Here is a 27,917-nt window from a genome sequence, read left to right as displayed (position 1 = left end):
CCAAGGATCACAGGGTACTGCCTTTTTTCTGAAAATATCAATATTAACTTCTCACCTCATATACATTTCACTCACAACAGAGTTCACCCCAGGCTATGGCTGAGCAGCCTTTTCATTTTTCAGATTGGACCCATGCAACTGGCAGTATATAGATGGAGTAAGATGTGACTCACTATGCGGTTTATGTACACTTCTAATTCAATTTGCTTGAAATGCAATCGCCTTTAAGAGACAAACAATGTCTTGTTCCAATTTTAATTTTTTTCCCCTCCTATAAAAGGTCTCATAAAGGTTCTTGGCTTTACACCATGTGAATAATCACACCATACACCCGGCTAACTGGCTTGACATTCTCAATCTCAGGAAGCTCAGCATGACAGAACAAAGAGGCAGGAGGTCTATTTCTACATTTGAGTATTTGGGAATCATTTTATTTGGTGGCCTCTCATTACAATTTACAGCATCTGGTTTTAGTTTATTTATTTTTTTTTCTCTTTAGGGGATCAATAAAAAAACAAGTCTCAAAAGAAAATGTCTTTTCAGCTTAAACATGGAAAACTTCCCCTGATCTGGCAAAAAAGAAAAAAAAACAGGCACTGCTACAAGTAATTTTAATAAGTTTTTTTTAGTTCTGTGTTAATTTATGATTGATTTCCATGGTAACATGGAAAATATCCAGTAAACTGAAAAATCTACTGCATTAAATGTCATTCTGCACTTTTGACATGCACTGTAATAATAAGATACATATCTCTGCTTTTGAAATGCTAACTGAGTTTTTGATACATACACCACTTTCCCAAAGGAATATAATCCAATTATTTTTAGCCAGAATTTTACTATGTTCTTTCCACTAAACTTAGTCCAGTGTCAGAATTTACAAAGTAATGCCTGTATGATCTTAAGCACTAGATTACCTTTACATTACACTGACAAATATTTTGGAAGATTATTCTCCCATTTTTGAAACTTGTTCACTGGATGAACAGGATATTAACAGGTAAGCTGGAATGGTGCCTCAGTGTAAGATTGACATCACATCACTGCACGTACAAAGTTCACAGTAGTTATGACATCACTGTGAAATCTCATCAAAAACTTGGAATTTATTCATTTGTCTTATATCTATCTAAGGGCTTTTATTTATTTTTGATACAGCCAGATTTGATCAAATAGTTTGGCAATTACCAACTGCCAAGAGCTAACCAGTGTCTTCCAAATAAATCATTTCTGTTTATATTAAAGATACCTTTTGAACACTTTTTTTTGCATACTCTGGGCCATCAAGATTTAAAATCCCTTAACAAATTTATATAATCAAAATACTATTTGCCAGTTTGGTCTAACACAAGAAATAAGTAGCAGTGATAATATATGATCTTGATTACAACTAGTATGTGGGGATTGGCAAGGAGAAGAGGATATTTACATACAAACACTAACACCAACAGTTTTTCTATCAACTTATCTTTGGCCTTGGCAATGAATCTGGATTAGGAATTAAAGGGACCATTGCAAAAACATCAGAACTACTAATTTTTTGATCCAGATTTCTCGTTCCATAAACATTGCTATACTCAGCTTTGAGAGGTAAATAAATGCTTTACAAACGTAAGAATTTGTCAGAGGTACAGATCAAGGAAGTAAATTAAAGTTCTTACTAGTTTTGACGCTGTAGTGAATGACATCCCGACAGAGTTCCAATAGTTTATGGGGTGGCTCGCCTGAGTCTCTCATCTCCAAATCAAGAAGCTGTTTCAGTTGTTCAGGAGGCCTCCATTCACACACCTGGAGATTCAACCACAACACAAATTGAGTATTCACCATAGCCAGGTATTGAGAGGATGTTACAAACGTGGACTCTACCATTACAAAGCTTCTGGGCAGCAGGTGATTTAAACATGCAACTATAGTTCAGATGAAAAGAACTATGATAATAATGTAGATGTTGATGGGAACCAATGAGGGGTGCCATCTTAGATTTGCAAGGTTAAGGGAGATTTCCTAGTGATACTGATATCTAAGTTGTTACATAGAATAAGAGTGGAGTGAATCAAAGTTTAGGGAGGTTCTAGATGGAAGTGACAGAAGTAACAAAGATCAAAAGTAAAATTAAAAGAGATAAATTCCGATCCTATGGCACATCTGTAAAATCAAGTACATTTGGTATGGCTTGAACACAGATTTTTGAGAAATGGAGAGGAAATAAATAAAACAGGAATGCTGAAGCAGTTTTTCTCTCTGCGTGTACCCTGCCCTACGCAGTCTGCAATCAACCTAGCAGCCAGAATGATCCTCCTAAACTTAAGCCATGGCCATTCCTCTATTCAAATACATCTGATGGCTCCCTATTTCTTTCAAAGTAAAACCTGAGGTCCTTACAAAGACATAAAATGATCCTTTACGATCGGCTTCTCCTGGTTTCATTTTTCCTCTAGTCTCATCTGGGGCTACTTTCCTTCTGGCTAACTCTGCTTCTGCCACCCTGGCCTCCTTACTGTTCTTAACTACACTAGGGATGTTCCCATACTGGGGTCTCTGCACTATGTGTGCCCTCTGCCTAGAATGTTTTTCAAAATATCCTCATAACTGAATCCCTCACTTATTTCAAAGCTTTGCTCAGAAGTCGCTTTCTCAACAACAGCAATCCTGACTCCCTTACCTAAAATTAAAATCTACCCATTACCTCTATCAATCCCCTTTAACCTTTCCTACCATTCCTTTTTACAAAGCACTTATCACCCTCTAATATACTGTTATTTATTGTATCCTACATAATCTCCATACAAGCAGATCTGTCTTTTTGCTCACTGATCTCAAGTGACTACCACAGAGTCTGCACGTAATAGTGTTCAATAAAGATGTGTTGAATAAATGAATGAATAAACAGAGATAAGCAAGGCTCAGATCATAATGGGCTTTATGTGACATATTACGGAGTTTGGACTTGGCTCTAAGGAAGCCAGTTAAATGTTTAGGACAGGGGAATGAAAGGATCATATTTGTGTTTGGGGCAATAGCTTTAGTTGTTATGTGGAGATTCCAAATAAAATTTGAAATAAGATGTTGCTGTAATAAGCCAGGCAAGAGAAGGTGATGATCTGGATGACAGTCAATGCTGTATTAAGTATGTAGTTTTTAGAGATATTTAAAATGCAGAATCACTAGAACTTGGAAATCAGTTGGATTTTGAGGGTAAGATGAATGAGCCAAGGATCATCCTAAGGTTTCCAGCTTGGACACAAGATTGGATGGCAGCAATGGGGATAGCAGGAGAAGGATCTGGTTGGGGTGGTGTGGGGATGATGAGGTGTAAGCATGTTTAGGACAAGGCACCTTCAGAATATCCAAAAGTTGTATAGCAGTTGATCTGAGGCTCTTGCAAAAGATTGAGGACAGAGTTTCAGGGATATTCTCTGATAATATAACAGTAGTTGATGTGGCTCAGAGAGAACCTACAGCAGAGAAGGAAAGGAGCAGAATCTTTCTGGGCATCACCAACACTTACGAATGGGCATAGGAAGAGGAGCCTGCCTGTACTGTGGAGGTCATGCCAGAAAGGTAGGGAGAATCCTAAGAGTTTAGTGCTACCATAACCAAGAAGAAAGAATGCTTTAGGAAGGAGATGTTCACCACTGTCAAATACTGCTAAGAAGCCGAATTAGATAAAGACTGAAGTGCTCATGGAATTTATCAACAAGGAGGTGTTCTTGGCAAGAGCAGCTTGACTTAGAGAGGTGGGGGCGGAGGCCAGATTGCTTTGAAGTGAGAATGTAGGAGGTGAAGAAATGGAGGGAGGGAATATAGATAATCTCTAAAAATTTTGGCTGTGGAGGGGAGGAGAGAGATAGGGAAGTAGCCAGGGAGTGAAAAGACTGGCAGGCTGGGGGAAGCAGGAGGAAATACCAAGTTGTGCAAGTAGTATGAAATGAAACTCTGATGCTATAACCATGACAGGCAGAAGTAAATTGGAAATGCCTGAGACAATCAAAAGGAATGACTACTGGTGCATTCAACAACATGGATAAATCTCAAATGCATTTTGTTGAGGATAAACAGCAAGACTCAAAGCCTACTACAGTACTATTCCATCAACATGACATTCTAGAAAAGGCAAATATCATAGGGAAAGAAAATCAGTGGTTTCAGGGGCTAGAGGAAAGGGGAGGATTGATTAAAGAGAGGCACAGAATAGTTATAGTCATATAACTATTCTAATGAAGATACAGAACAGTTCCATCATATCGTAGTAATAGTTATGACTTCTGAAACTCATAGAACCACACCCCAAAGGGGTAAATTTTACTGAATATAAATTCTAATTCAGTTTTAAAAACTGGCTGATGAAGAATTTTCTGCTAATGAAACTAGCAGTGATCACTGCACCAAGCTTGGGTATATACCTGCAGGCTACCTTTTAATGGTGCTCTGTTGGATCTCAAACAAGGTAGGCTAAGTTAGTGGTATGAAAACTTCACCTCCTTCCCCCAACTCTAGCATAGCTTTCAATCCAACTTCCCGTGGGTAGCCTGCACATCTATTACATTGTGATTGACTTGTGGTTCCTTAATTGACAACTTAGGATCTGAAGATCTTCCGTTTCTCATCTTATTAGTCCCCTGTGTGAGCCCTTTTTTTCCGGGCAAAAAATGGTCCCCTTGCTGTGTTAAATACATCTTGTCCTTTTGCAATGCTCTTAACATTATTGACCTTCCTGCTTTCTTCCTCCAGGAATGAGTACCCTAACGCCAACCTTTCTCTTCCCCTGCCACTGCCCCCCAAAAGTCTCACTTGCCCTTTACTTACATTCCACATCTGAGCTCAAAGTACCCGCTCCTGAGTGAAATCCCAAAAATCTGCTCTAGTCTCAAAGCATTTATCACATCCTTACTGGGACCCCTGCTGCCTTTTCTAATGAAAACATATCCTTCCAATTAGATTATAAATTCTGTTCAGAGCTGGGCCTTTATATTGTTTTTCTTTATATTCTCTAGGGCTGAATATAAAGCTTTAGTCATAGCTAATACTCAGTTAATATTTAATGATTGAATAAAGGCCAATAAAAAAAACTGCCAGAGGAACAGTGTACTCCAATGTAAAGCAGGTCCAAAGTATTTCACAAGTACAGAGAAGAACAGAAATTATATAATTATAAATATGCTCTCTGGGCAAATACCAAACACCATCAGGATTTTGCCTTGAACATAACTTCCAAATTCATGCATCAATCTATTTTCCTATTAGTTTTCCAAAAGGCACGTGATCAAAAATTCAGAATAAATATCACCTGACTTTCAAAATCTTTTAAAAATGATACTTATTTCTAACTAATATAACTGGAATAAAAATCTCTTTCTTACATCCATTTGTTGATAATCCACCTCCAACATGAAAACCAATGTGATATAAAGGTTAATTCAGTAATTTTAAGAGGCATATGGAGTAGTTAAGAGTGCAGATTGTGAAGTGATACTGCCTGGATTTTAGTCCCAGCTCTGATACTTGTGTATAAGCTTGGACAACATATTTGACCTCTTTGTACCTGACTTTCTTTCCCAGCTCTAAAATGGAGGTAATAATATCTGCCTTTTAGTGCTTTTGAAAGGATTAAATGCATAAGGAGTAGTCCTTAGAACATAGTAAGTATTCTTAAGAGTAGATGCCATTAGTGGTGGTTCTAATATCAATTTGAATTGAATTTGAGCCTGAATTTGAAATCTACAACCGATAATTGGTACCAGAAAGGAGTCAGACTTAACCAACTAAGATTTCTAGGCTAAATTTAGACAAGCTCTTCATAAGGACCTCAAGATAAATTTAAAATGTTTTCACATCCTTTTCTATCTTTTGCTTGATTCTCATGAACAACATGAAGAGTGTGCACCAGAAAATGGGGAGCAAAGAGCATTAGAGAGTTGCATAAGTCAGATTAGCAGGTTACTTATCTACGTTATTATCTAGGGTGCAGGGAGTTTCATCCCTGTGCTTCATGTCCTTATGTGATTAAGCTCTAGGGCCTCAGCCAATCTTCCCATGAATGATGACCGCCAGAGTAAGGAGGCAACCCTTCAAGAAGAGCAGGAATTGCCTGAAGGACAGCCTGCACTTTTATATCTGGACATCCTTTTGAGACAAAGGCATAGAAGAAATAAAAACTTGGCCTTCCCATTTGCCTTCTATTCAGCCATACTGATTTGGGGAACATCTATCTTTCCCATTTCTGCAATTTCTTACAGGTTTTAATTTTTTACCTTCTCATTGACATCTGTAGCTTTCAAAACCACCTCTTCCATTATTAGCCTACAGGCCTCTTCAACAAATTTTTCTCCAGCTTTTGCATCTGTTGTAGGGCCATTCAGCACAACTCCATCCACAAGAACAGCATTCTTCTTACTTGAAATCATCTCTTGTTGATCAATATCTCCTGGAAGCAAGCAAACAAATTGTGTTTGAGATATAATCTAATTACATCACATAACAAAGCACAGGGGACAAAATGCATCACTATCCCAGCTTCCAATGGCACATCTTTTAATACATGAAGGCATCATTTGAGGTGTTGAGCTGACAATTTCTTATGACATACCATGGTATGATAGAGTTAAGGAAAATTTTACAAAGAAAGCTCACAATTTATGGATTAAGTAAATCTACCTTATTATATATGTCACTCTGTACTGGGCTGAGTTAGTCATGGAGTATATGACCCCCTCATTCAGTATGATTTCAGGTCTGATGAGGAAAGGTACCATTCTCATACAACAATTACCATGCTAGATGGTGTTTGAAGTTGAAAAAAAAAATGTTTTCCATAATTAGAGAGTTGGTTCACAAAGCGACTACCCCTAGGAGAGAGTAAATATTCATTGGCATTTCTACACATGCACGAATGATTGATTTCCCTAATCGTTTACTCAGAGATAACCATCACTCTACCACAGGAGAGTTCAAGACGGAGGAACAGGAGTTAGGCATTTGGAGAAAAGGATGAGGAAAAAGCCCTTCAGATTTTTATCTAGAATTAACACCTCCTCTATGCTGTCAGTATCCCCTTAAAATATAAATAATACAATATCATACAATAGTTGTTTTAACTTTCAGAATCTGGTGCGTTTAGTAGACAAATCCTATAATTAAGGTAGCAAGCTTTTAGCTTCATTTCCTTGTACAAAGTCCTTTAGCATTTCTGAGCCCTAGGATGAAGCTTTGGGCAGAGAAAAAGAAAATAGCACCTGTCCTTACACAATTTGTTTTCCTTAAGGAAGAGATAATGCATTTCCAGATTGAAATAACAAACTGAATTTTATGAAGATCTATCATGTATTGGATGTATCTGAATTATTGAAGTATCTAAGAGAGATCACCTGGTCACCTTCAACAAAGTGAATATTGAAATTTTCAAAGGCAAAGAGCTAGCTGTTTTCTTCTTGAACTAGCACACATGAATATGTTTCTCCAAATGTATGTCTCTTCTTCCTTTAGGTGTATGTAGCTGTTGGCCAATTTCTCTATGAACTAGATTACAAAGTTTACACAAAAGTTCTATTTTCCATTCTTGCAGCATCTTGTTTAGCATCAGGGAGTGTGGAGGAGACCAAGAAATGTAAATGCAACCCATTTTACTCATTCTTGCAGTCACCTTTCAAACACATGTACAAAAACATCTTTGTAAACATAAGCCCACGTCTGTTATACACACACACACACACACACACACACACTCTCTCTCTCTCTCTCTCTCATAATTTGTCAGGGATACCATATTTTCCCTTTTAACAAATCATTCCTTAAAAAGCAGCAATATAAACATGTCACTAATCTTAATTGTATGTTTTAATTCTATGTTTAAGTGTTCCTCTATATTACAGATACTGCTTTGTCCTTGAGAGCCCCCAGTTTTTCAGCCATTTTCTACATAGAGAGTGATAGAGGAAAGAAAGCAGCACAATGGTTTGTTAAGCCTGTATTAAATGCCTTTAAACTTTTCAACCTTGCAGTTTAAGCACAGGCAAAAGGATGAGACGGAACATGTTCAAGACTGTACACGCCGATCATTGACTAAATGTTAAAAGTCAACATGAAAATCTATATCTGAGAAGAAAGCTTACTGCCTACCCAAAATAGCCCTCCACAAAAATAATTCTGGCAACTCAATCCAGATATTCAACCAATTTCTAGCACAAGCTTTGATTCAATCACATTCTCTTTTTCTCATCAGTATGTTTCTCCACCTTATAACGTATATGTTCATTTAATTGTTGAAATTTACAGAAACAATTTTTAAAGTACTTTTCAGCACTGTACCTCACACAGTATCTTCTATTTTAAATCCATCTTAAATATTCCAATGGTCTACAAAAAAAAACCCTTCTAAATATATGTATTTCAAACACTTCTACTCTTAGTGAGGGCTCTAACAATGTTAACATTTATCATACCTTAGACTCCACCTTCTCCTCAAAGTTAAACGTTCTGATAAAATTCTATGGCTTCACAAACACTTTAATTCTGTTATTGGCAAACACAAATGGTGTCTATGAAAGCACCAGATAAAAATGTTACAGGAAGATCCCCCAGTTGGGGAAAGATGGAATCTGCAGCAGAGGATCAATCTTTTGTCCTCTCACTGAAAGAGAAGCCATTCAGAGCTCCAATGATGAATGCTAGTTCCAGCCTTCACTTTCACATGAAAGGAAACATTTAACATGGTTTAGGGCCAAATGTTGAAGCCCTAGAATTGAGCTTTTAGATGGAAATGCTCTGCACCTGAAGGTACTTTCCTCTCCTCCCAAATTTTTTAGGCCCTAAAAATAGAGTAAGAGAGCAATTATTCCAGGAACTCTGGTTATGTGAGTAGGCAGTGCTATTATTAAGCACACAGAAAAAGTTAAGGTTTTTTTTTTTAACCTCATTAGTAGGATTTCAAGCTTTTATCACCCAGGGAATAACAGCAGCTCTATAGCCTGCTCAGTCTGCTTCTCTTTCTCTTTCTCTCACCCTGTTCCGTGTGTGTGTCACACACATACACACGCACGATAAAATAAAAAATGTCAACACCCACTCGTAACCAGAATAGCAGTGAAATTTAAATTATCACTATCTTCACACCAATGAATTAAAAAAATCCCCATAATTCACACAATTATCTAGGAGAAAATACTATAAAAATCTATACAGAATTGGGTCTAGATTATGTCTTTTCTTTGATAGACACATTTTATTTTTATAGCCAGATGTGATAATGTGCCTCTTTCTCCCCCAGCATTTGCCCAGGTCAGATTCTATTCTGGAGATTCTAGAATAGGTCAAGCTGTGGTCTCCTGAGGAAGGATATTCAGAATTTTCATTCTAACTGCTAAAGTTTATAGTGGCTCTTAATGAAGTCTTTCAATTTGAGGAATCTTCCATGAAGACTATACCTAGGATATGACTGCTTTTCATCACCCCCACTTCTACCTTAGTTCAAACCACCTTCAAATGCTAGGGTTACTGCAGTAGTCTCCCAACTAACCATCTTTCTCCACCCTTTCCCCTCATTCTCTGTGGACTGTTCTCGACACAGTACCTCCTACGGTTCCCTTGAAAAGGTGAATCTGATCACATGATGACTCCTCGGCTTAAAGCATTCAATGACTTCTCACCAAACTAAAAGCTAACATCCTTCTAATAACCTCAAAGGCCCATTTCCCTATTATCTCATGGACCTCAAACCTCATCTTCTTACTGTCCTCCAAGCTCACACAGCTCTATCATCTGTGGTCTTTTCACCTTCTGATTCTTTCTTTAAACATCAGTTTCTCAGGGAGGCCTTCCTTGACCACCTCATATGAAGCTGTAACCACCTCTCTGCACTACTTTCTCTGCTTTGATTCCAGAGCAGTGACTACCATGGGACATATAATACCCATGTAAATTAATATATTTATATATATGTTTTTTAAATATCTGTCTCTCCAATAAAGAAAGGTTAAGCTCTGTGAGAGCGTGAGTTTGTGTCTGTTGGTTTCACTGTTATTTCCATAGCACCCAGAAAGTGCCTGGCAGTTTGTAGGAGTCTGATGAACATTTTTTGACTATTAAATGAAAGAAGTTCTTCCTGGTTCCTTCAAACCAACCAGTGATAACCTGGTTCCTTCAAACCAACCAGTGATAACCTGGTTCCTTCAAACCAACCAGTGATAATTCCTCCTCTGAGATGCCGTCGCAGGTTGTCTGTATGCCTTTCTGAACTGATAGCACAGCAAGGAGACTAGACCTGATTAAGCAGGGAAAATATTTGGCTGGGGATGCAATAGACATAGAACACAGTTAATGGGCTAGAGAAGAGACACAGTGGAGGCTGAAAGAACCCCAGGAACAGTCAGCAAGGCAAACCTGGGTTTCTGTTCTCTTCATTATTAAAGGAAACTGTGGCTGCAAGACCCTCCCTTTCCTCTCCTCTCCATTCTTGTTACTGCAGCCACTTTTTCTGTGCCTTTATTTCCTTTATGGTAGTCATTTGACTTCTAAAAGTCAGCCCATGGACCACAGGCTCACTCCAGAAACCACACTTCCAAATTTGAAAGCCAGTCAATTCCTAAAGACTCCAACTTCTGCATTTTTTACCAATTCCTCCCCTCCATAGCTTCCAAAATTCTGTATGGGATCAACTTTTGCTTTGCTCAGAGAGATAAATTGTTCTCCCTTGATTAACAAACAATTCAGCTTCAAATATTGTTTCAGATCGCCTCTTCCTTTGACATAGAGTTAATTAATACAGATAATGCCTTAAAACAGTGTCTCGTACATAGTGGGAACTAAATAAAAGTTAGCTAACAGTAGTAAATAACAACAATATTTATTCGATACATAAATGACACCAGGCACGGTGGTTCACACCTACAATCTCAGCACTTTGGGAGGCCGAGGCAGGCAGATCACTTGTGGCCGGGAGTTTGAGACCAGCCTGGCACACAAGATGAAGCCCTGTCTCTACCAAAAAATATGAAAATTAGCCAGGCATTGTGGCGCGCACCTGTAGTCCCAGCTACTCGGGAGGCTAAGGCACAAGAATCACTTGAACCTGGGAGGAGGAGGTTGCAGTGAGCCAAGATCATACCACTGCACTTCAGCCTGGGCAGAAGAGTGAGACTGTGTCTCAAAAATAATAGTAATAATAGTACATAAACGCATAAAGGAAACTTGCATGTGATGGTAAGCTGTGACAATAGAAAGGGAGGTCTTCTCAGATTGATCAAATGACCAGGGTAATAAACTCTAGACCAAGTGGCTGGTGAGTTATCACCTCTGGAAGGGCAGGAAGAGAGGACCACAGTGGTCGGGGGTTCCCCTGTGAGAAAAGCAGAGCTTCCTCCACCATGTTCAGAATGCAAGATGGTAGCCAAGTAGTTCAGCCCACACTGGGTAGGCAGCTTCCTAGACCTTCTGCCTTGTTGCTTTCCACCTTGCACTGTGGTTACCTGTGTAGAGGTTTTATTTCTTATACCAGATTATAAACCTACAGAAAACAAAAGCCATGTCTCATTTTACTGACCATTCCAGAAACAGAGTTCAGCAACTGGCTTTCAATAGCTCTCTGAGGACTGACTGGCTGACTGTATATTTACTTTGGAAGTCATCTTATCTAACCTTATCATAACAATCCAATAATTCCCTCCACAACCTGTGGCCCAGACACGAGGAGAGCTGACTTCTAGTCCCACTTGATCACTCCCAAGTTTTCTGATCTTGAAATAATACAGCCTCTCTGTGCCTCAGTATTCTCATGTATAAAAAATTGGAGCCCATCTGAGGAAAGTGATCTGCTAGCTTCCAAAAAATTTCCGGGAAAATTAATGAAGATTCAGAATCTTGGATTCCTACCCAAAAGGATTCTATGTGTGGAGCCTAGGATCCAAAATTTCAGGAAGTATTCCCATTTATATTAATAATACTGAAATACACTAATATGCAGTGGGTATGGGAATGGCTATTCTGGGTGACCTCCAAAGTCCTTCCAAAACTTCAAATCTTCAGTTGTCTAGCCCCTCTCTCTAATCCTTTAATAATTATATATTTATCTTAACAAATATGCATCAATCTCTGAGAAGTTAAGAACTAAAAAATTACAATACTACATATATATATATATACACATATATGTGTATATATATACACATATATATAAGAGAGAGTACTTACTATATGCCAGGTCCTGTTCTAAAAGTTTTACAGTTTTAACAAATGTAACAGAAACTCCAGTTACTCAGTTTTTCAGATGAGAAAACTGAGGCACAGAGAGGGTTTAATTGGGTTGAATTGCCTTGCCCAAGGTCACAGAACTAGTGAGTAGTGAAACTGAGGTAAATTTTTACTTAGTACTAAATATTTACTGAAGTTCTATGAAGGATCAATGAGATTCTGCTTTATGGGTATCTACCATTAGCAAGGCATCATTAGGGAGTTAATAATGACAGCAAGACGAATTACCGTACTTGGGTAATTGGGGGACTCAAAGTGCTGAATAACAGCAATAGAAGATAATAAGTGTCAAGTAGTGCCACGTGGAAGATACCAATAAAATATTCTGAATGTAAACAATGTAGACATTTGAAATTAAGGGTTGTGGTTATAGGAGAAGTTGAGGCGTCAGGGAAGATTTCTGAAATTAGATCTGCCTTCTCTTTGAACATATGCACTAATAAATAATAACAATACTTTTAAAACCTCATCACTTCTGAAGTAACAACTTCATTGACAGCTGCCCAGACCTCCCACCTTATCACTTTCACAATGGTCCAAAACTTTTCCTGAGAGTGACTCCAAATATGCATTTCTGTCATGTCTATAGGCTTTTATAGTAAATGAGTTAAGTACATGGAATTTTTCTTCCACAGGACTATAATCCAAATATGTGAAGACTTTTTATCAATGCTTTTAATTGTCAGTTAAAACTGCTCAGTTTTTTCAGTGGTTTCCAATAGTCCGTGGTCTGTAGTCTGGACCAATTTGCTTTTGTCTTATAAAATGAGGCATCTCACAAAATTCCAGCTGTGATCTCACCAACTCTCAACATAGTGAACTCATCTTTCCCATCATCTGGTCACCATGATTTCATTAATAAAGCTTTTATTGACACCATAGTGGATTCCAAAGCCTGAGCTTTAAATCCTGGCGCAAATTCTAACTCTGCTTCTGTGATCTTACCCATGTTATTTAACCTCTGTGTGATCCGTATTTCTTTTCTGGCAAATGGGGAAAACAGCTATGAGTCATTGAAAGGGTCAAATGTTGTGGTAATGTGTGCAAGGTACTAAAAAAAAGTGCCAGGGACAGTGTAAAGAACTCAGTAAATGATAACTATTAATGAGGTTCAGTCTATATGAACTCTTTTGGCACTCACATTACACTGTTGGCTCAGGTAGAAGTCATAATTAGCAGTCTTAGGGTTTTTTCAGAAAGTCTGCCAGTAAAAGCCAAGTTTTCCATCCAAGTCTCTTTAATTGTTCAGAGCAAATTAGCAATAGAAAAATGTTTGCTTTCAAAGGACAGAAATGAGAAACAATGAATCAAAAGTGAATCCAGACATCTGGTTGGGGGAGGCCAAGGAGCTCTTCAGAAAGTTAGTGCAAAGACACTGGGGGACCGAGGGAGGCAGGAGGGTGAGGACTTAGAGAATCCCGTAGGCCAGTCCAAGAGAGTCTGAGAAGCGAAGTTTGAGAAAAGAGCTGGGGTAGTATTAATTAATAAATTAATAAGAGCCTCACCCAGCCTGGTACCTGTGGATACAGAAGTGAAAAACACAGTCTCTGTTCTCAAGTTGTTAAAAGTCTAGAAAGAGAATATTTAAGAAACCAGGGCAAAGAAAAATGGAGATTTAAAAAACTGAAGATATATTTTCTCTTCTGGAGGTTTCTAATTCAGGCATTTCTTCCAAGCTCAAAAGAATGGATGCCTAATTTACTTGATGTACCTGGTACATCAGCCTCATAGATTGTTTGCCACACTTTTGAATTTCACACTGGTTTTAAAGCCATTTTAGTTGTCTTAAAAATGACATGCCAATGAGAGAGGGTAACTGTGAACAACCTACAAAGAAGAAGACTATGGGAAATATTAAGAAATAACAATAATACGGAGCAGTGAGAACAGAAGCTTTGGGTAATGGTGACAAATGTGGCAACTCAGTCCCTGGATCTAGCCCTGTGATTTGATAGAATCATAAAGAAGGCTTAGGAATTGAACCATTTCCACATCCAATCCACAAACATGAATTCAAAGGAGTAAACAGAAAACTATGTTTACAACTTTGTCAGCAAGAGATTTGGGTATCTATTTTTTTTTTTTTTTTTTGAAACGAGCAAGACAAGAGAATTTTAATCATTTCTTTAGTCTCATCTTGGGGTCAAATTCTCCTTAGCTGAAATCCACAGTGAGCAGATACTTCTCTTACTCATACTTTCATGAGATATTCATAAAATATTGAATTGCTACTATGTTCAAGACATTAGGGCAGGCACTATAGAAAACTTCAAGATCAAATAGACACACAGATGGTGACCCCAAAATCCAATAAGGGAAATTAGACATGTTTATTAATACTTGAAATCCTATCCAAAAGGCATAAAGTGTGATAGGTGAAGTCAGATAAAACATACTGAAATTTCAGAGAAGGGTATTGCTTCTGAATGTGAGAAGCAGAAAGTCCTTCTGGATGAGGTGGCATTTGAGACAGACCTCCATTCATCCATTCAGCAAATACTTACATTTAGTGCCTATTATGTATAGAACTCTGTGTAAAGCATTCGAGGTTGAGCAATGAACAAGAAAAATTTACATTTAGTTGGGCTGGATAATATATGCAGTTAAGACAAACAGATAAATTATTAAAATAATGCAGGCTCTAATAAATGTTCTAAAGGAAATACCTGAATGATTTCACGGAATAAGGACAGGGAGCTATTGTAGATATAATTAGGAAAAAATGTTTCTGAACAGAAGATATCTGAATTGAGTTGTAAAAGAGAAGGAGCCAGACACGAAAGATATGGAAAGAGAATGATCCAGGAAGAAGGAACAGAAAATGCAAGCAATCAATAAGCTGGCTTCTTTAAGAAGTGGAAAGAGGTAAGTGTGGCCCAAGTGTGAGGGCAAGGGAAGGGAAGGGTGAAATTAGATTTGGAAATAGGGACTGGGAGCAGATCAGGTAAGGTCATATTTTACTCTAAAATCAATAGAAAGGTTTTTAAGGGTTTTAAACAGAGGAATAACATGGACTGGCTTACATTTATGGAAGATTACTCTGGATGCCGTGTAGAGAATGAACCGTTAAAAGACAGATGTGGAAATAGGGAGACTGCTTAGGTCGCAACTGCAGAAGTCCAGGCAGTAGATAATGGGAATTTTGGTCTGGATGGTGGCAGAGGAGATGGAGCAAAGTGCTGCAACTTGGGAGATATTTAGGTGATAAAGCTTAAAGAACTTGCTGATAGATTGGATGTAGGGGTCAAGAAAGCAAAAGAATTTAAAGTAATTCTTAGGTTTGAGACCCAAGCAATGAGATACATGGTGACTAGTGAACCCTCTATACCGATCTGGGGAATGCTGGGGAAAAGCAAGTTAGACAAATGTGTGGCTCTGGGGCATAGGAAGATCAACATTTTGACAAATTCATAGGAATTGGTCATGATGACATAGAAATAAGATTCATGCCATAGACATTCATGACAGAAAAAGCAACATGGACTAAGGCAGAAAAGTGTATGTGTGTGTGTGTGTGTCCAAGAACCTCAAGTACTTCTGTTTGTCCAAGGGGCAGGGTCTGTAAATGAGGGAAGGAGCTTTTGAGAAGGAGGCAAGGAGACCAACCTTGCAGGGACTTCAGTAGAAACTGAGGAGTTCAGTTGTTACTTACTGAGTGGGCAATAGGAGGCCACTGAAAGCTGTTGATGGGATAAGAAGACTGCCTTAGAAAGATGAAGCGGGACTGGTGGAAAGTTTAGGTGGGAAACCAAGAATTGAAGGAAGAGAGAAATGATGGCAATAATCCAGGCCAGGGAGAGGGAGGAAATGAACTAAATAGTAGACAGGATGGTAGATTTACATTTTATTTTATACTCTCTCCTACAATACCATTACTGAATTTGAGCCAGGTATCCTATATCTTTGTAAAGAGTTCTACAACTGTCAATGGATAGACAGTTTTTCTCTCCTCCAGTAAGTCTATGTTCTAAAAATGATCATTAGATAAAAAGTGACAGAATAAGATGGGAGAAAATCACTGTGCATCAGCACCTTTCTTGCAAAGCACAGATGAACATGTAATATTTCTGGGAGGGAACATGTTCCCATCACCCAGAGTTTTACATTATGAGATTATGTTGTGTTAGAATCTCAGATACCAGTCAGATAATTCTGATTCTACTAAAACACTAAGGCACCCCCACGAACCAAAGAGCCAGATCCATAAACACCATCCAGCTTCTGAGAGAATGTGCTCCTCAGAAGGGAGTCTCTGAAACAGCCAGAAAAATAGCTGGCAGTGTCCTACCAATAGCCAATAAATACATAGCACGTCATAAACCCTGCTTATTTTAATTTCAGTAATGTTTTTCTTTCACTGGGCACAAGGCCAGGAATTAGATAACCTAATCTTTTCAAGAGAGTAGATTTTTCAGAGACATTTACTCCTATTGCTTTGAGTAAACATTACTTGATAAAAGGGGCATGACGTGCTGCAATTGTATATCTTAGATTGTCATATTAATAAGGCAGCTCTCCAAACCACCTCCACCCACCAAACCATTTCTAAATCTTTTGAACTTCTATAATGGGTACAAATTCAGCTTGAAAAAACTTATGCAATTGGGCTCCATGAAAAAAATTTGACTTAGCATACCCATTTAGTAAGTTTTATCCCTGTCCTTCAGTCCCAGGTTGTAGCACTTTACTCGATCATATCCTTTAATGTGGCTCAGCGGTAGCTACTGCACCACAGAACAGTATTTTCCTCGGGAGCTGTATCTTCCTCCTTCTCTTCATTAACAACTATCACCCCCATAGTCACAGTTTCTGTTGGCATTTTCCTCCTCTGACATCTTGGCTGTTTGTCCTTTCTTATTCTTCATCCTTTTCTTGTCTATATACATTAATAAAACACCAGGTTTCACTCATTGCTTTAATGGTAACTTCTGTGTTTTCTGAGATTCAGGGCTGAGTAAAGAGAAGGCCTGTTTTTAGTTTGCTTGTTTACTTGAGGGCATTTTTGGCCTAACTAGCATCTCAACTAGAACCACCCTTCCCCTAGGACATGGTCTTGGTAATACCGTCAGTTAAATACCCTTTTGTGGGTATCTCCAAGTTCTAAGTTTTCCAGATCTCCAGAGTCACCTTGGTTCCTGTCTTATTTAAGACCTAATTATTTATCTTTCTCTAATTCTGTGAGCTTTCTAAGATACTCTCAATAAACTCCCCCTTTTGGTGAGCAAGAGTCATTCTGTGCTCTGTGAAACTAGAGAGCCATAATGAATACTCTGAGTAGCTTGGATTCTATAGCCATTTCCAACTGAAGAAAATTAAAACCAACTAGACACATCTTACTAAGTATACTCTCTTGACCTTCAGAGTCTCTCATCTATTTACACTGTTTTCCAAAACTTGGAGGTCAACCAGTTACTGTCAGACAATAAATATGCTGTTTTTTCTCTAACATTCTTCTCATGTATAATTCTGGATGCTTGAGGTCAGTGTGTATAGTGCAGTCATAGCAAAGAGTCCAGGGCAGTGCTGCCAAAAAGAAATATAATGCAAGCCACTGACACAAGTCACCTGAGTAATTCTATCTTCTCTAGTAGCTTTTCTAGTTGTAGTGTGGCATAAATGAAACAAAAATATAACTGCACTTATAAAATAATAATGGTTAACATTTAATGGATACTTACAATGGACCAGGTATTGGGCTATACACTTTACATAGGTTATTTCATCTAATCCTCATAACAGCCTTATGATGAAGATATCTTTATTAACTCTATTTTATAGATACGAAAACTGAAGTTAGAGAAAGAGAATTGCCCAAGTCATATAGCTAGTAAGTTGGTGGAGCCAGAATTCAAAGCCAGGCAGCCTGATTCCAGATGCCATGTTAATAATTACCATATTCTACTTTTTTCCAAAAAAGGCACGCAAGAAGATATTGCTTTCTGTGTCTTATCAACCACACTAAACTATTTGGATGTAGTTTTGTACTCCTAAAGCAATAAGCAATTATCTTAGAAGTATGTATTAAATTGCAACGTGTTACAATTAATATATAGTTTTAAAAACCAATTTGCTCAAGTGTTGACTACAGGATTTTAAGTGCATTCCATTTAACCAGCAATTTAAATGAAAATTTAAATAAATGCTATAAATGGGTGCCTCATTTGCATCATCTGTTGATTAACTCTGATATGGGGATTGTCTTTGCCCAGGGTTCTGCCTCCTGCTTAGGGCTTTTGTGAATCATTTTCTAGGTGAACAGGGGGCAATTACTCTCATCTCTCTTGCTTCTCAATACACATGTTGTGACATTCACATGTGGCCACCTTCAGATACAGAAAACTGTACTTATCAAATTCCTTTAGAGTTACTAAATGTGATTGGAAAGTACATATTGAGAAGCTCATTGGAATGGCAGTAATACCTTTCCAAGGGGTACATTTAAATTAAAACAGATGGTCCAAACTGCCTTCTATGGAGGGAGGACACTGTTACCTGCAAGAAAAATGTGTTGCTGAGTAGGGTTTGCAAATCTGGGGCCAGAGCTGAATTGCTTAGTGAAGTAGTGAAGAGGGTGAGGCCAAAACTCATCCCTTTATGCCACACAGATTCAGCTTCACCTCTGTATAAAATTGGAGCAAATGTCCTAAAAATTGTAGCTTCCTGGGAGTCACCACAGTAACATAAACTACATTATAGATTGTACTGCTGGAGTGGCAAATGCAGGTGCCCTGAGGAACGCCCACACATCTCACTGCTACTGTCATGTTGAGAAATGAAGTACTCGCAGAACACTGCCTAACAGATCATACTGACACTGGCCTGGGTTATTCCTCAGCTGAAACTCACTGAGATATGGGTTTGGAACCATCTAGGATACGGGCCAAGGATGTTTATGGCCAATTATGTGTAAGATTTTGGGATTTTAGAGCTTTACAAGCACTTACAGATCAGTTAGCAAATGTCCTCATGTTGAATTTGAGAGAACCAAGGTTTGATGACACAGAGATTGCTTGAAGCCTGTGTAACCCCTTCTAAAGATTCACCAGATCCACTAAGTGTTATCTACATTCCACCTCTCATAAGCATCTAGAACCTATTTCACGTAATCATAGCTAGCATTTATTTAGTGCTTACTCTATGCCATATTTTTGTAGGTCCTTTGTAAACAGCAGTACATTTATACAAAACAACAACTCTTTGAAAATACAAATAACTCACTCTGGTTAGGTAAAGCAGAAAAAAACCTACTTGAAGGGTATATCAGCTGTCTATAGTTGTACCAAAAAATGAACCCAAAATTTAGTAGCTTAAAGCAGCACCAACGTACATAATTGCTTTGGGGTAATTCTGCTGGTCTTGCCTGGGCTCACTCACAACTGCATCCAACCTGTGCATTGGCTCAGAGCTCAGCTCAGCCAGGAAGATTGAGATGGCTGGGTCTTTCTATGTAGGCTTTTATTATCAAAGAGATAAGACTTGTCTTCCTCACAAAGTAATACCAGCTTTGAAGACAGTGAAGGCAAAAGCTACAGCACCTCTTGAGATCTCAGATGATTTGTCATAAACATCACTTCCGCTGTCTAGTGGTCAAAGCAAGTCACAAAAGCAGCCAGACTCAAGGATATAGAGAAGAAAAAATAAAGCTCACCTCTTGATGACAGAGGGCAGTGTCATATTGCAAAGTGGTAAGCATACTAGGAAGAAAGGATTCTGAAACCAATTTTGCAATCTATCATAGTCCAGTCTCTGATCAAAATTATTCATATTCCTCTCATCCACAAAATATCCTTATTCCCATATGAGGACCTTCCAAAATCTTATCTCATTATAGAATTAGGCTTGAAGTCCAGAATATCATGGTCTGTGTCTTGTCTACAGGTACACAAGACTGCTCAGTTATGTTCTCGGTCCAGAGACCCCTAAACTAAAAACGCAAGTTATCAGATGTCACACACAACATACAATAGTGACGCAGGCCAGAATAATTTCTGCAGACACTCTCATGAAAGAATAGGAGTCAGAGGGTAATCACTGTCTTATAGCAGTTCTGAAATCCCTCTGGGCACATACTTCACATGTTAAACAGGATCTGATTTGCCCTCTAGGGTGGTTTCCTAATCCAGTATTCTCTGTGGTCCTTGGCTCCACACTCTGGCAGAAGTGAAGCAGTGGCCCAGCCTCTCTGAGGTCAAATGCCATGATGGATAGATACAGACATGCCAGCATATTGCAGTTTGTCCTCACTCTCTTCTCTTCTCTTCTAGATGCTTCGTTATTGATCCCAGAGATAGCATTCACACACAAGAAAAAGTTTCTCCAGCCCATTTCACTATTACACTTTGGCAATTGGGCATGCCTGGATTTCCAGATTTTCCTACAAGCTCCAACTTGGCCATTCTTGCCAGTTCCTCAGAAAGCTGATCCGTGACTTTTCTGATTTCCAATTCTCCCTTATGAATGTTTTCTTCTTCAGTTCCTATTACAATTGTGTGTAAGGTCTAATTCCTATAATACATTCTGTATTCTATAATGTTCTGCACATATAATATGTTACTGTATTTAATCTTCACAACAGCCATGCAAGTTTTGTATACTAACATCCCCGTTTTATAAATGAGGATATTAAAACTGAGAGAAGTTAAGTAACTCGCCCAAGGCTACACAGCTAGAAGGTATCAGAGATCAGATTCAAATAGGTCTATATGATTCTCAAACCTATGATTGTAATCCCTATTTTCCATTTATGGAAAGAGATGGGATAAGGACAGTAATGTGTATTGATAAATTGGTTTCTGAAGAAAAAGCTCTGATTTGGTAGCATTTGCCTATTTCTGTGGTGTAAAGACCCCTATCATGGCTAACTTCAGGGCCAATTTTAAAACTGGCTCACAACATTTCTGAATACTTAACACTTGTAATGAACAAGTATGAGGTGGTTTCGGCATGCCTCTGCATGGGGAGCCAAGGAAACAAAAGTTCATCGATTGAAAAAATAACAGAAATGGAGTAGAGTGTTTCTTCAGGTGTCTTTTCCATGCACAGGCTCTCTAATTTCCAAATGTTAGCATCTCATATTTTTGCCTGCAGCCTATTTTGGTCAGAACCTACTCTGCCCACTTACATGCCAAGTGTGAAGCTCTGAAAAATAAATACTCATAGCTCAGCATCCTTCAACCAATAAGTGATAGAAACTGATGTATTAATAGCCAACTTTCTTGTTCTTCACATGCGGTAACACTAATGTCTGTCGTCTTCATTAACACCCAGAGTTACCTAGCAGGATTAAGCTTTAGTTACCCACAGTGAGAAATACCTTACTTTATTATGCATCCTCTATTGGCTGTCTCCCTGAAATCACCTTACAAAGTAACTACCCACACTCTAATTCTTGATTCAGAGTCTGATTCTGAAAAATCTAACAAATACCTACTATTTTTTGAATCCCAATGGACCAGAAAGACACTGTACTAGGCACTTATATTACATGTTTTTGGACAAATATTCATAGCACCCTATAAGGCAAGTATACTCAGTTCTACAAATATGGAAATGAGGATCAGAGAGGTTAGTTAACTCTATGGAGGTCACATAGCTGATACAGTAAATAGCAGAGCTGATATTCAAATTTTGATCAATTGTAACATCTCTTCTCTTTCCGTTAAACTATGCAGCCTCTCTCACCAGAAAGATTGAACTAACGCACATGAAACAATAAAAGAACAATTAAATGCTAAGCTGACATATTGTATTGAACAATTTTGGGCAAAATTGTCATCAAACTTACGTTCCGCAATTACTTTCTAAAATTCTCTTTTTTTGTGCCATCAACTTGAAAAATAAGGCCACTGACTAATATTAGGAAATCCAATTTTTCGTAAGTTTTCTTTATCCTCTATCACTGTATTATACAAATTAGGTACTGAAATAAAACTGCGTGAGTGTCATGTCAGAATATACCATGATAAAAATGCATATGAAGGAAGTATGTTGCTTGGGTATATTTTTCGGCCCATATAGCATCTGAAAAATCAGATCTGTCATAAAATACCAACTAAGTCTCTCTTGATTTTGTAAGTCAATGCAAAGTATTAGAAGATGAAACAACACAGCATACAGAGTGCTGACATGGGACTAGGCTTATCAGCTAACTGCATCAGCAAAGGAAGGACTTTGATTTGACTTTCGTCTGTTAAAGGGGCAAAAACTGAAGTGTGGAAATTTAAGATGGTTAATGGTGTAGTATTACCATATAGATTTTAATATTTAACCATAATAGATTTTAATATTTAACAGTGGCTTGCTGTCATCAAGTAATTTAGATAGTTGCTCTACAATATTTAACATTAAGAAGGTCCTGAATGCTGAAATTATTAGCACCACACCAAAAAATCTCAGATGCTGGTAGAAACACACATAAATTCCAAGTATGATTTGATCAGTGTCTTACAGGTTTTGTTACTTACTTTTAATTGCCTGCCCTGGTGATATGCACAAAAGGGAACCTTCTGGAGTTTGGGGTGAGAGAGTTTTAGCCCTGACTCTGGCCCCCAAGTAGCTCTGTGGCTGCAAGTACTTTAACCTTTCTGGTTAAAAATAATACTCTCAGTTAAATAATGCTCTACAAAACACCTTGTCACTCTAACAATGATTCTATGGCTGAAGCCTAATTTTAAAATTAAGTTCTTATTTACGTAACTAACAAAGATCACATTCTACCATTTCTAAAAGTGGTCCTTATTAGTGCTCTTCAGAACCATAAATTTCTAAAATCGTCCAGGACCTTCATGGAAGTAGCTCAGGGAAGGAAGTGATGGAGAACATGAGCAGGTAGTCTTTTAGGCCCATGAGGCCTACTTTAGGTATAGAAATGCAATTTTATCTCAAGTATCTCTGTGAATTATTTTCCTTAAACAGTTTGTAGGCTGGAATGAATGCATGAATACTTTGGCTTAAATTATAATATGACTGATAGACATTTGATTCCCATCTCTTTTCCCTCTTTACAAAATGCATAACTTATCTACTGAGACTCATCACAGGACACTCCACTCAGAGGCCTGAGACCCAGCTTTGCACATATTTACCTTTGGCAACTGCACTTATCCAAAGGACAGTGGCAGTGGCACTAGCTGAAGCAGTCAATTCCATTTGTTTTAAGCCTATTGTGGTGCTATTATTTTTATGACACTAGGGTATATAGAGAAAATATAGTATCCTTATTATGTTCTTTAATTAATCTTGTCTTCCACATGAGCCCACGTTGCTGAAGAAAAGGTAACAACATTTATTTTGTTTAGTCCAATCTGGTTAAAACATGATATATAATAAGTTAAACAGTTCATTTAGGCAATGTGCTGTTTAACTGTGTAAATATATTTGGTATCTCAGATTTCCACTTCTCTTAATACTTTTCTGGATGACTTCTAGGTATGTGGGGAGAAAAGAATGTCTCACTCAACCTCAGAGTGGAGGAAGAGTGGTGGAGTCCTTGGATCACTGCAGTGTGCACTGACTGGTACCTTTGTCCCTGAGCAATCTCACTTGTCTACATCTTTAGTGCATTCACACCTGGCAGTCATGTGGGATGCATACTCATGGCCTCTTATCTCTCATGTTAGCCAGAGACTGGGGTTCTCTCTGAATGAGGTGGTCTCACTTTAGCTTTTGGTGATGGTATAGACATTTCTGGGCTTATGCCCCATCCTTCCTTGGCTCCTCAGTAAAGCAAATGCATCCCATAGCTTTTGCCTTCATCCTAATCAGAGAAAGCCCATTGGGAGGACCAAGGGTACTCAATTAATCTACCTTCCTCTGAGGACAAAAAGGCTTTTCTGAATTATCTCCACCTCTTGAAGAGATCAATACAGGCTCTCCCTCTCCATCCTACTTTAGTGAGCCATCACTTTGGCTTTGATGAGTCTGCAAGGTGATCTCCTCCAAGAGAAGCTGATAAAGGCCTATGTTGTTGCTTACCGTATTTCCATAAAACTACCATATAACCATCCACTGTCTCTCCACCCCTGCTTCCACCCCAAGTAATAAGAAATCAAGAATGTGCATTTCTGCACTCGTCTCTCTTGCTTAATCTTTTCTCTTCTCATTGTCACTTCATGCCAGAAATGGAGATTTTTCAGTGACTTTGCCTGCATTAAATATTACTTTTTCTTGACGCTAGCCTCACGGGTAGCCATTGAAGGTGCACAAAAATATCTTTTCTGCACCAGGAAAAAAACTCTGTAATTTGGTTCTCTAGGCAAAATTGGTTAAGTTAAAGGGAAAATAAAAGAATGTAGAAAGCCCAAGGCAATACTTGAAATGATAAAATTATTGTTTTGCTTTGAAACTCCTATTTTGACTGCCTGAATCTAAACAGTAACTGCCTTTCTCTTTGCATTCTACTTACAAAGATCAGAATCTTTCACAGCCAGACACTGCCGGCATAAAGGAAGAGGTACTCATAAAGGCAGCAGAAGAAAAGCACAGTAATTTTTTAAATACATTCATGAAAACACAGTCCTCTGCCTCTGAGTTATACATCTATGGATTCAATAAATATTAAGATATTAAATATTTTTAAAAACCAACAATGACAGTGCAATAAAAAATACAATTTTTAAAATACAGTATAACTATTTACATATCATTTACATTGCATTAAGTATTATAAGTAATCTAGAGATGATTTACATATACAGGAGGATGTGCACAGGTTATATGCTGATATGGTTTGGCTGTGTCCCCACCCAAATCTCATCTTGAACTGTAGTTCCCATAATCCCCCATGTGTCATGGGAGGGAACTGGTGGGAATTAATTGAATCACGGGGGTGGGTTTTTCCCATGCTGTTCTCACGATAGTGAATAAGTCTCATGAGATCTGATGGTTTTTATAAAGGACAGTTCCCCTGCCCACACTGTCTTGCCTGCTGCCATGTAAGATGTGCCTTTGCTCCTTCTTTGCCTCTGCCATGATTGTGAGGCCTCCCCAGCCGTGTGGAACTGTGAGTCCATTAAACCTCTTTCTTTTATAAGTAACCCAGTCTCAGGTATATCCTTATAGCAGTTTGAGAATGGACTAATACATATGCAAATACTATGCCATTTTATATAAAGGAATTGAGCATCTTGTGGAGGATTTTGGTATCCACAGGAGGTCCTGAAACCAACTCCCTGCAGATTCTGAGGGATGAGTGTACTCTAAAATTTTATGGAGGTGAGGATTAAATGACTGTAAATTTGTTAAAAATGGAATTGTACTCTCAAATTGATGAATGTTGTGGAATATAAATTAGACCTCAAGAAAGCTCCTAAAAAATTACATGCAGTATAAAAAAGAGTGAAACATAATTGGCCACCCCCTTTTCAGCTGTACTATGGACTCAGTGGTGTTGCTTATGAGAGCAGTGCAAATGGAGAAAGTAAGGAAAGAAAGCATAGGCATTGTCCTTTTCCCTAAGGGTTAGAGATCAATCACATTCCCAGTGCAGTTAAGTGAGTAGAAAGCTATAATATTCCTTTCAACTGGGACTTACCTCGCAATTCTGTTTATATGTGTATCTCTTGAGCAATAAAATATTATCAGCTTTTCCAAATCATGGGCATAAATTGTAATTATGCTTGTATACATTTACATAAAAATATTTTCATTTACATACACTTTGTATGCAAGCTTCTTATCTGACAAAATCATATAACTAGAACATATGCAAGAATACAGAAGAATGCCAAAAATTAGAACAATGTGAAAGTAACAGATACTTAAACTCTTATAGTAGATCTTAACATTTTCAGAGGCAACCTAAATTACACTGTATGTAATTCCAACCTTTTTTGGGCTAAAAAACTAGAAGATAAAACAATGACCAAGCTTGTTAAATGCAATACACGAAAGCATCAAGTGGTGATTAAGGATGCTACTGGAATTCAAGAGAAGGAAGAAAATATCACTGACCTTCATGGGAGACCCTGATGAGGGAGATGGCAACAGTATAAAAAAAGGTATAAGAACTCAAGAACAGCAATCTGAGATTGTTCAATGAAGGGACAAATAAACAACTGGACACATCTCTATTCTTTAGAAAATATTACATTATGATCAGTGCTGTCTAGTGATGTCAAAATACAACAAAAAATGATAAATTTGTTCAGGGACTGCTATGGTTTGAATGCTTGTCTCCTCCAAAAACTCATGTTGAAATTTAATTGCTATTGTAGCAGCATTGAAAGGTGGGACATTTAAATACTATAAAAAGTAATTAGGTCATGAGGGCTCCAGCCTCATGGGTCGGGGTTGAAGTTGTTATAAAGGCAAGAGTTTGACCTCCTGTTGCTGTCTTGCCTCTGTATCGTCCATCATGGAATGATGCAGCAAGAAGGCTCGCCAGATGCTGACCCCTCAATCTTGGACTTTTTAGCTCCAGAACAGTAAGCCAATAAAATTGTTTGTTATAAATTACCCATTCTGTGGTATTCTGTTATAGCAGCACAAAATAGACTAAGACAGTTTGACAAGGAAGTTTCTAAATAGTTTTACACACTTTTCTATCCTTAAAATATTTATTTTCTTAATTAGGTATTTTTTATTATAAAACATGAATAATAAAATTTACCATCTTACCCATTTTTAAGTGTACAGCTCAGTAGTGTTAAGTATATTCACATTGTTTATTTGGACATATATAACAATGTTTCACATTGTGACACAGATGTTCAAAACATTTTCATCTTCTAAAACTGAAACTGTATACTCATTGAATAATTCCACCTTCCCCCTCGCAATCTACTGGAAATCACCATCCTGTTTTCTGTTTCTGTGAATTTTACTACTTTAAATACCTCACATAAATGGAGTTACATAGTATTTGTCTTTTTGTGACTGACTTCACTCTGCATGATGTCATGAAGGTTTAATCTATATTATAGCACTGACAGAATTTCCTCCCTTTTTAATAATATTCCATTGTATGTATACACTACATTTTGTTTATCCATTCATCCATTGATGGACACTTGGGTAGCTTCCACCTCTTTACTATCGTGAATAGTGCTTCTATGAACATTGGTGTGCAAATATCTCTTCACCCTGTTTTCAGTTTTTAAGGTAGATACTCAGAAGTAGAATTGCTGGATGTGGTAGTTCTATTTCTATTTTTTTGATTTTTCATTTTCAGTGCTATTTTACATAGCAGTTACACCATTGTACAATGTCACTAACAGTGTACAAGTGCTCCAGTTTGCCCACATACTCTCCAGCACTTGTTATTTTAAGGTGGTGGGTTTTTTTACAGTAGCCATCTTAGTGGATATAAGGTGATAGTGTGGTTTCAGTTTGTATTTCTCAGATGTTAGTGATAGTGAGCATCTTTGCATACATTTGTTGGTTATTGGTGTATCATCTTTGAAGAAATGTCTTTTCAAGTACTTTGCCCATTTTTAAGTTGAGTGATATAATTTTTTTGAGTTGTAGGAGTTCTTTATAATATTATCAGATGTGTTATTTGAGAATATTTTCTCTCATCCCATAGATTGCCTTTTCACTGTTGATTGTGTCTTTTGGTGCACAAAAGGTTTTGCGTTTGATGTAATCTCATTTGTCTATTTTTGCTTTTGTTGCCTGTGCTTTGGTGTCATATCCAAGAAATCATTGCCAAATCCAATGTCATAAGGCTTTCTCTTTTT

At 37.8% G+C, this 27,917-nt stretch overlaps 1 protein-coding gene across 1 annotated transcript in view; it reads right to left on the bottom strand.

The window, feature by feature from the left end:
- Positions 1-27,917, bottom strand: part of GADL1 (glutamate decarboxylase like 1) — a 166,335-nt gene that overhangs the window by 126,955 nt on the left and 11,463 nt on the right. The window contains exons 2-3 of the mRNA XM_063722158.1: positions 6,252-6,424; positions 1,662-1,788 (exon numbers count right to left, since the gene is read on the bottom strand). Coding sequence (XP_063578228.1) covers positions 1,662-1,788; positions 6,252-6,424 — 300 coding nt within the window. The remainder of the gene's footprint in view (positions 1-1,661; positions 1,789-6,251; positions 6,425-27,917) is intronic.

This window comes from Pongo abelii, chromosome 2, assembly GCF_028885655.2.
Source record: "Pongo abelii isolate AG06213 chromosome 2, NHGRI_mPonAbe1-v2.0_pri, whole genome shotgun sequence".
Taxonomy (NCBI): Eukaryota; Metazoa; Chordata; class Mammalia; order Primates; family Hominidae; genus Pongo; species Pongo abelii.
This window is presented reverse-complemented; position numbering and strand designations above follow the sequence as displayed.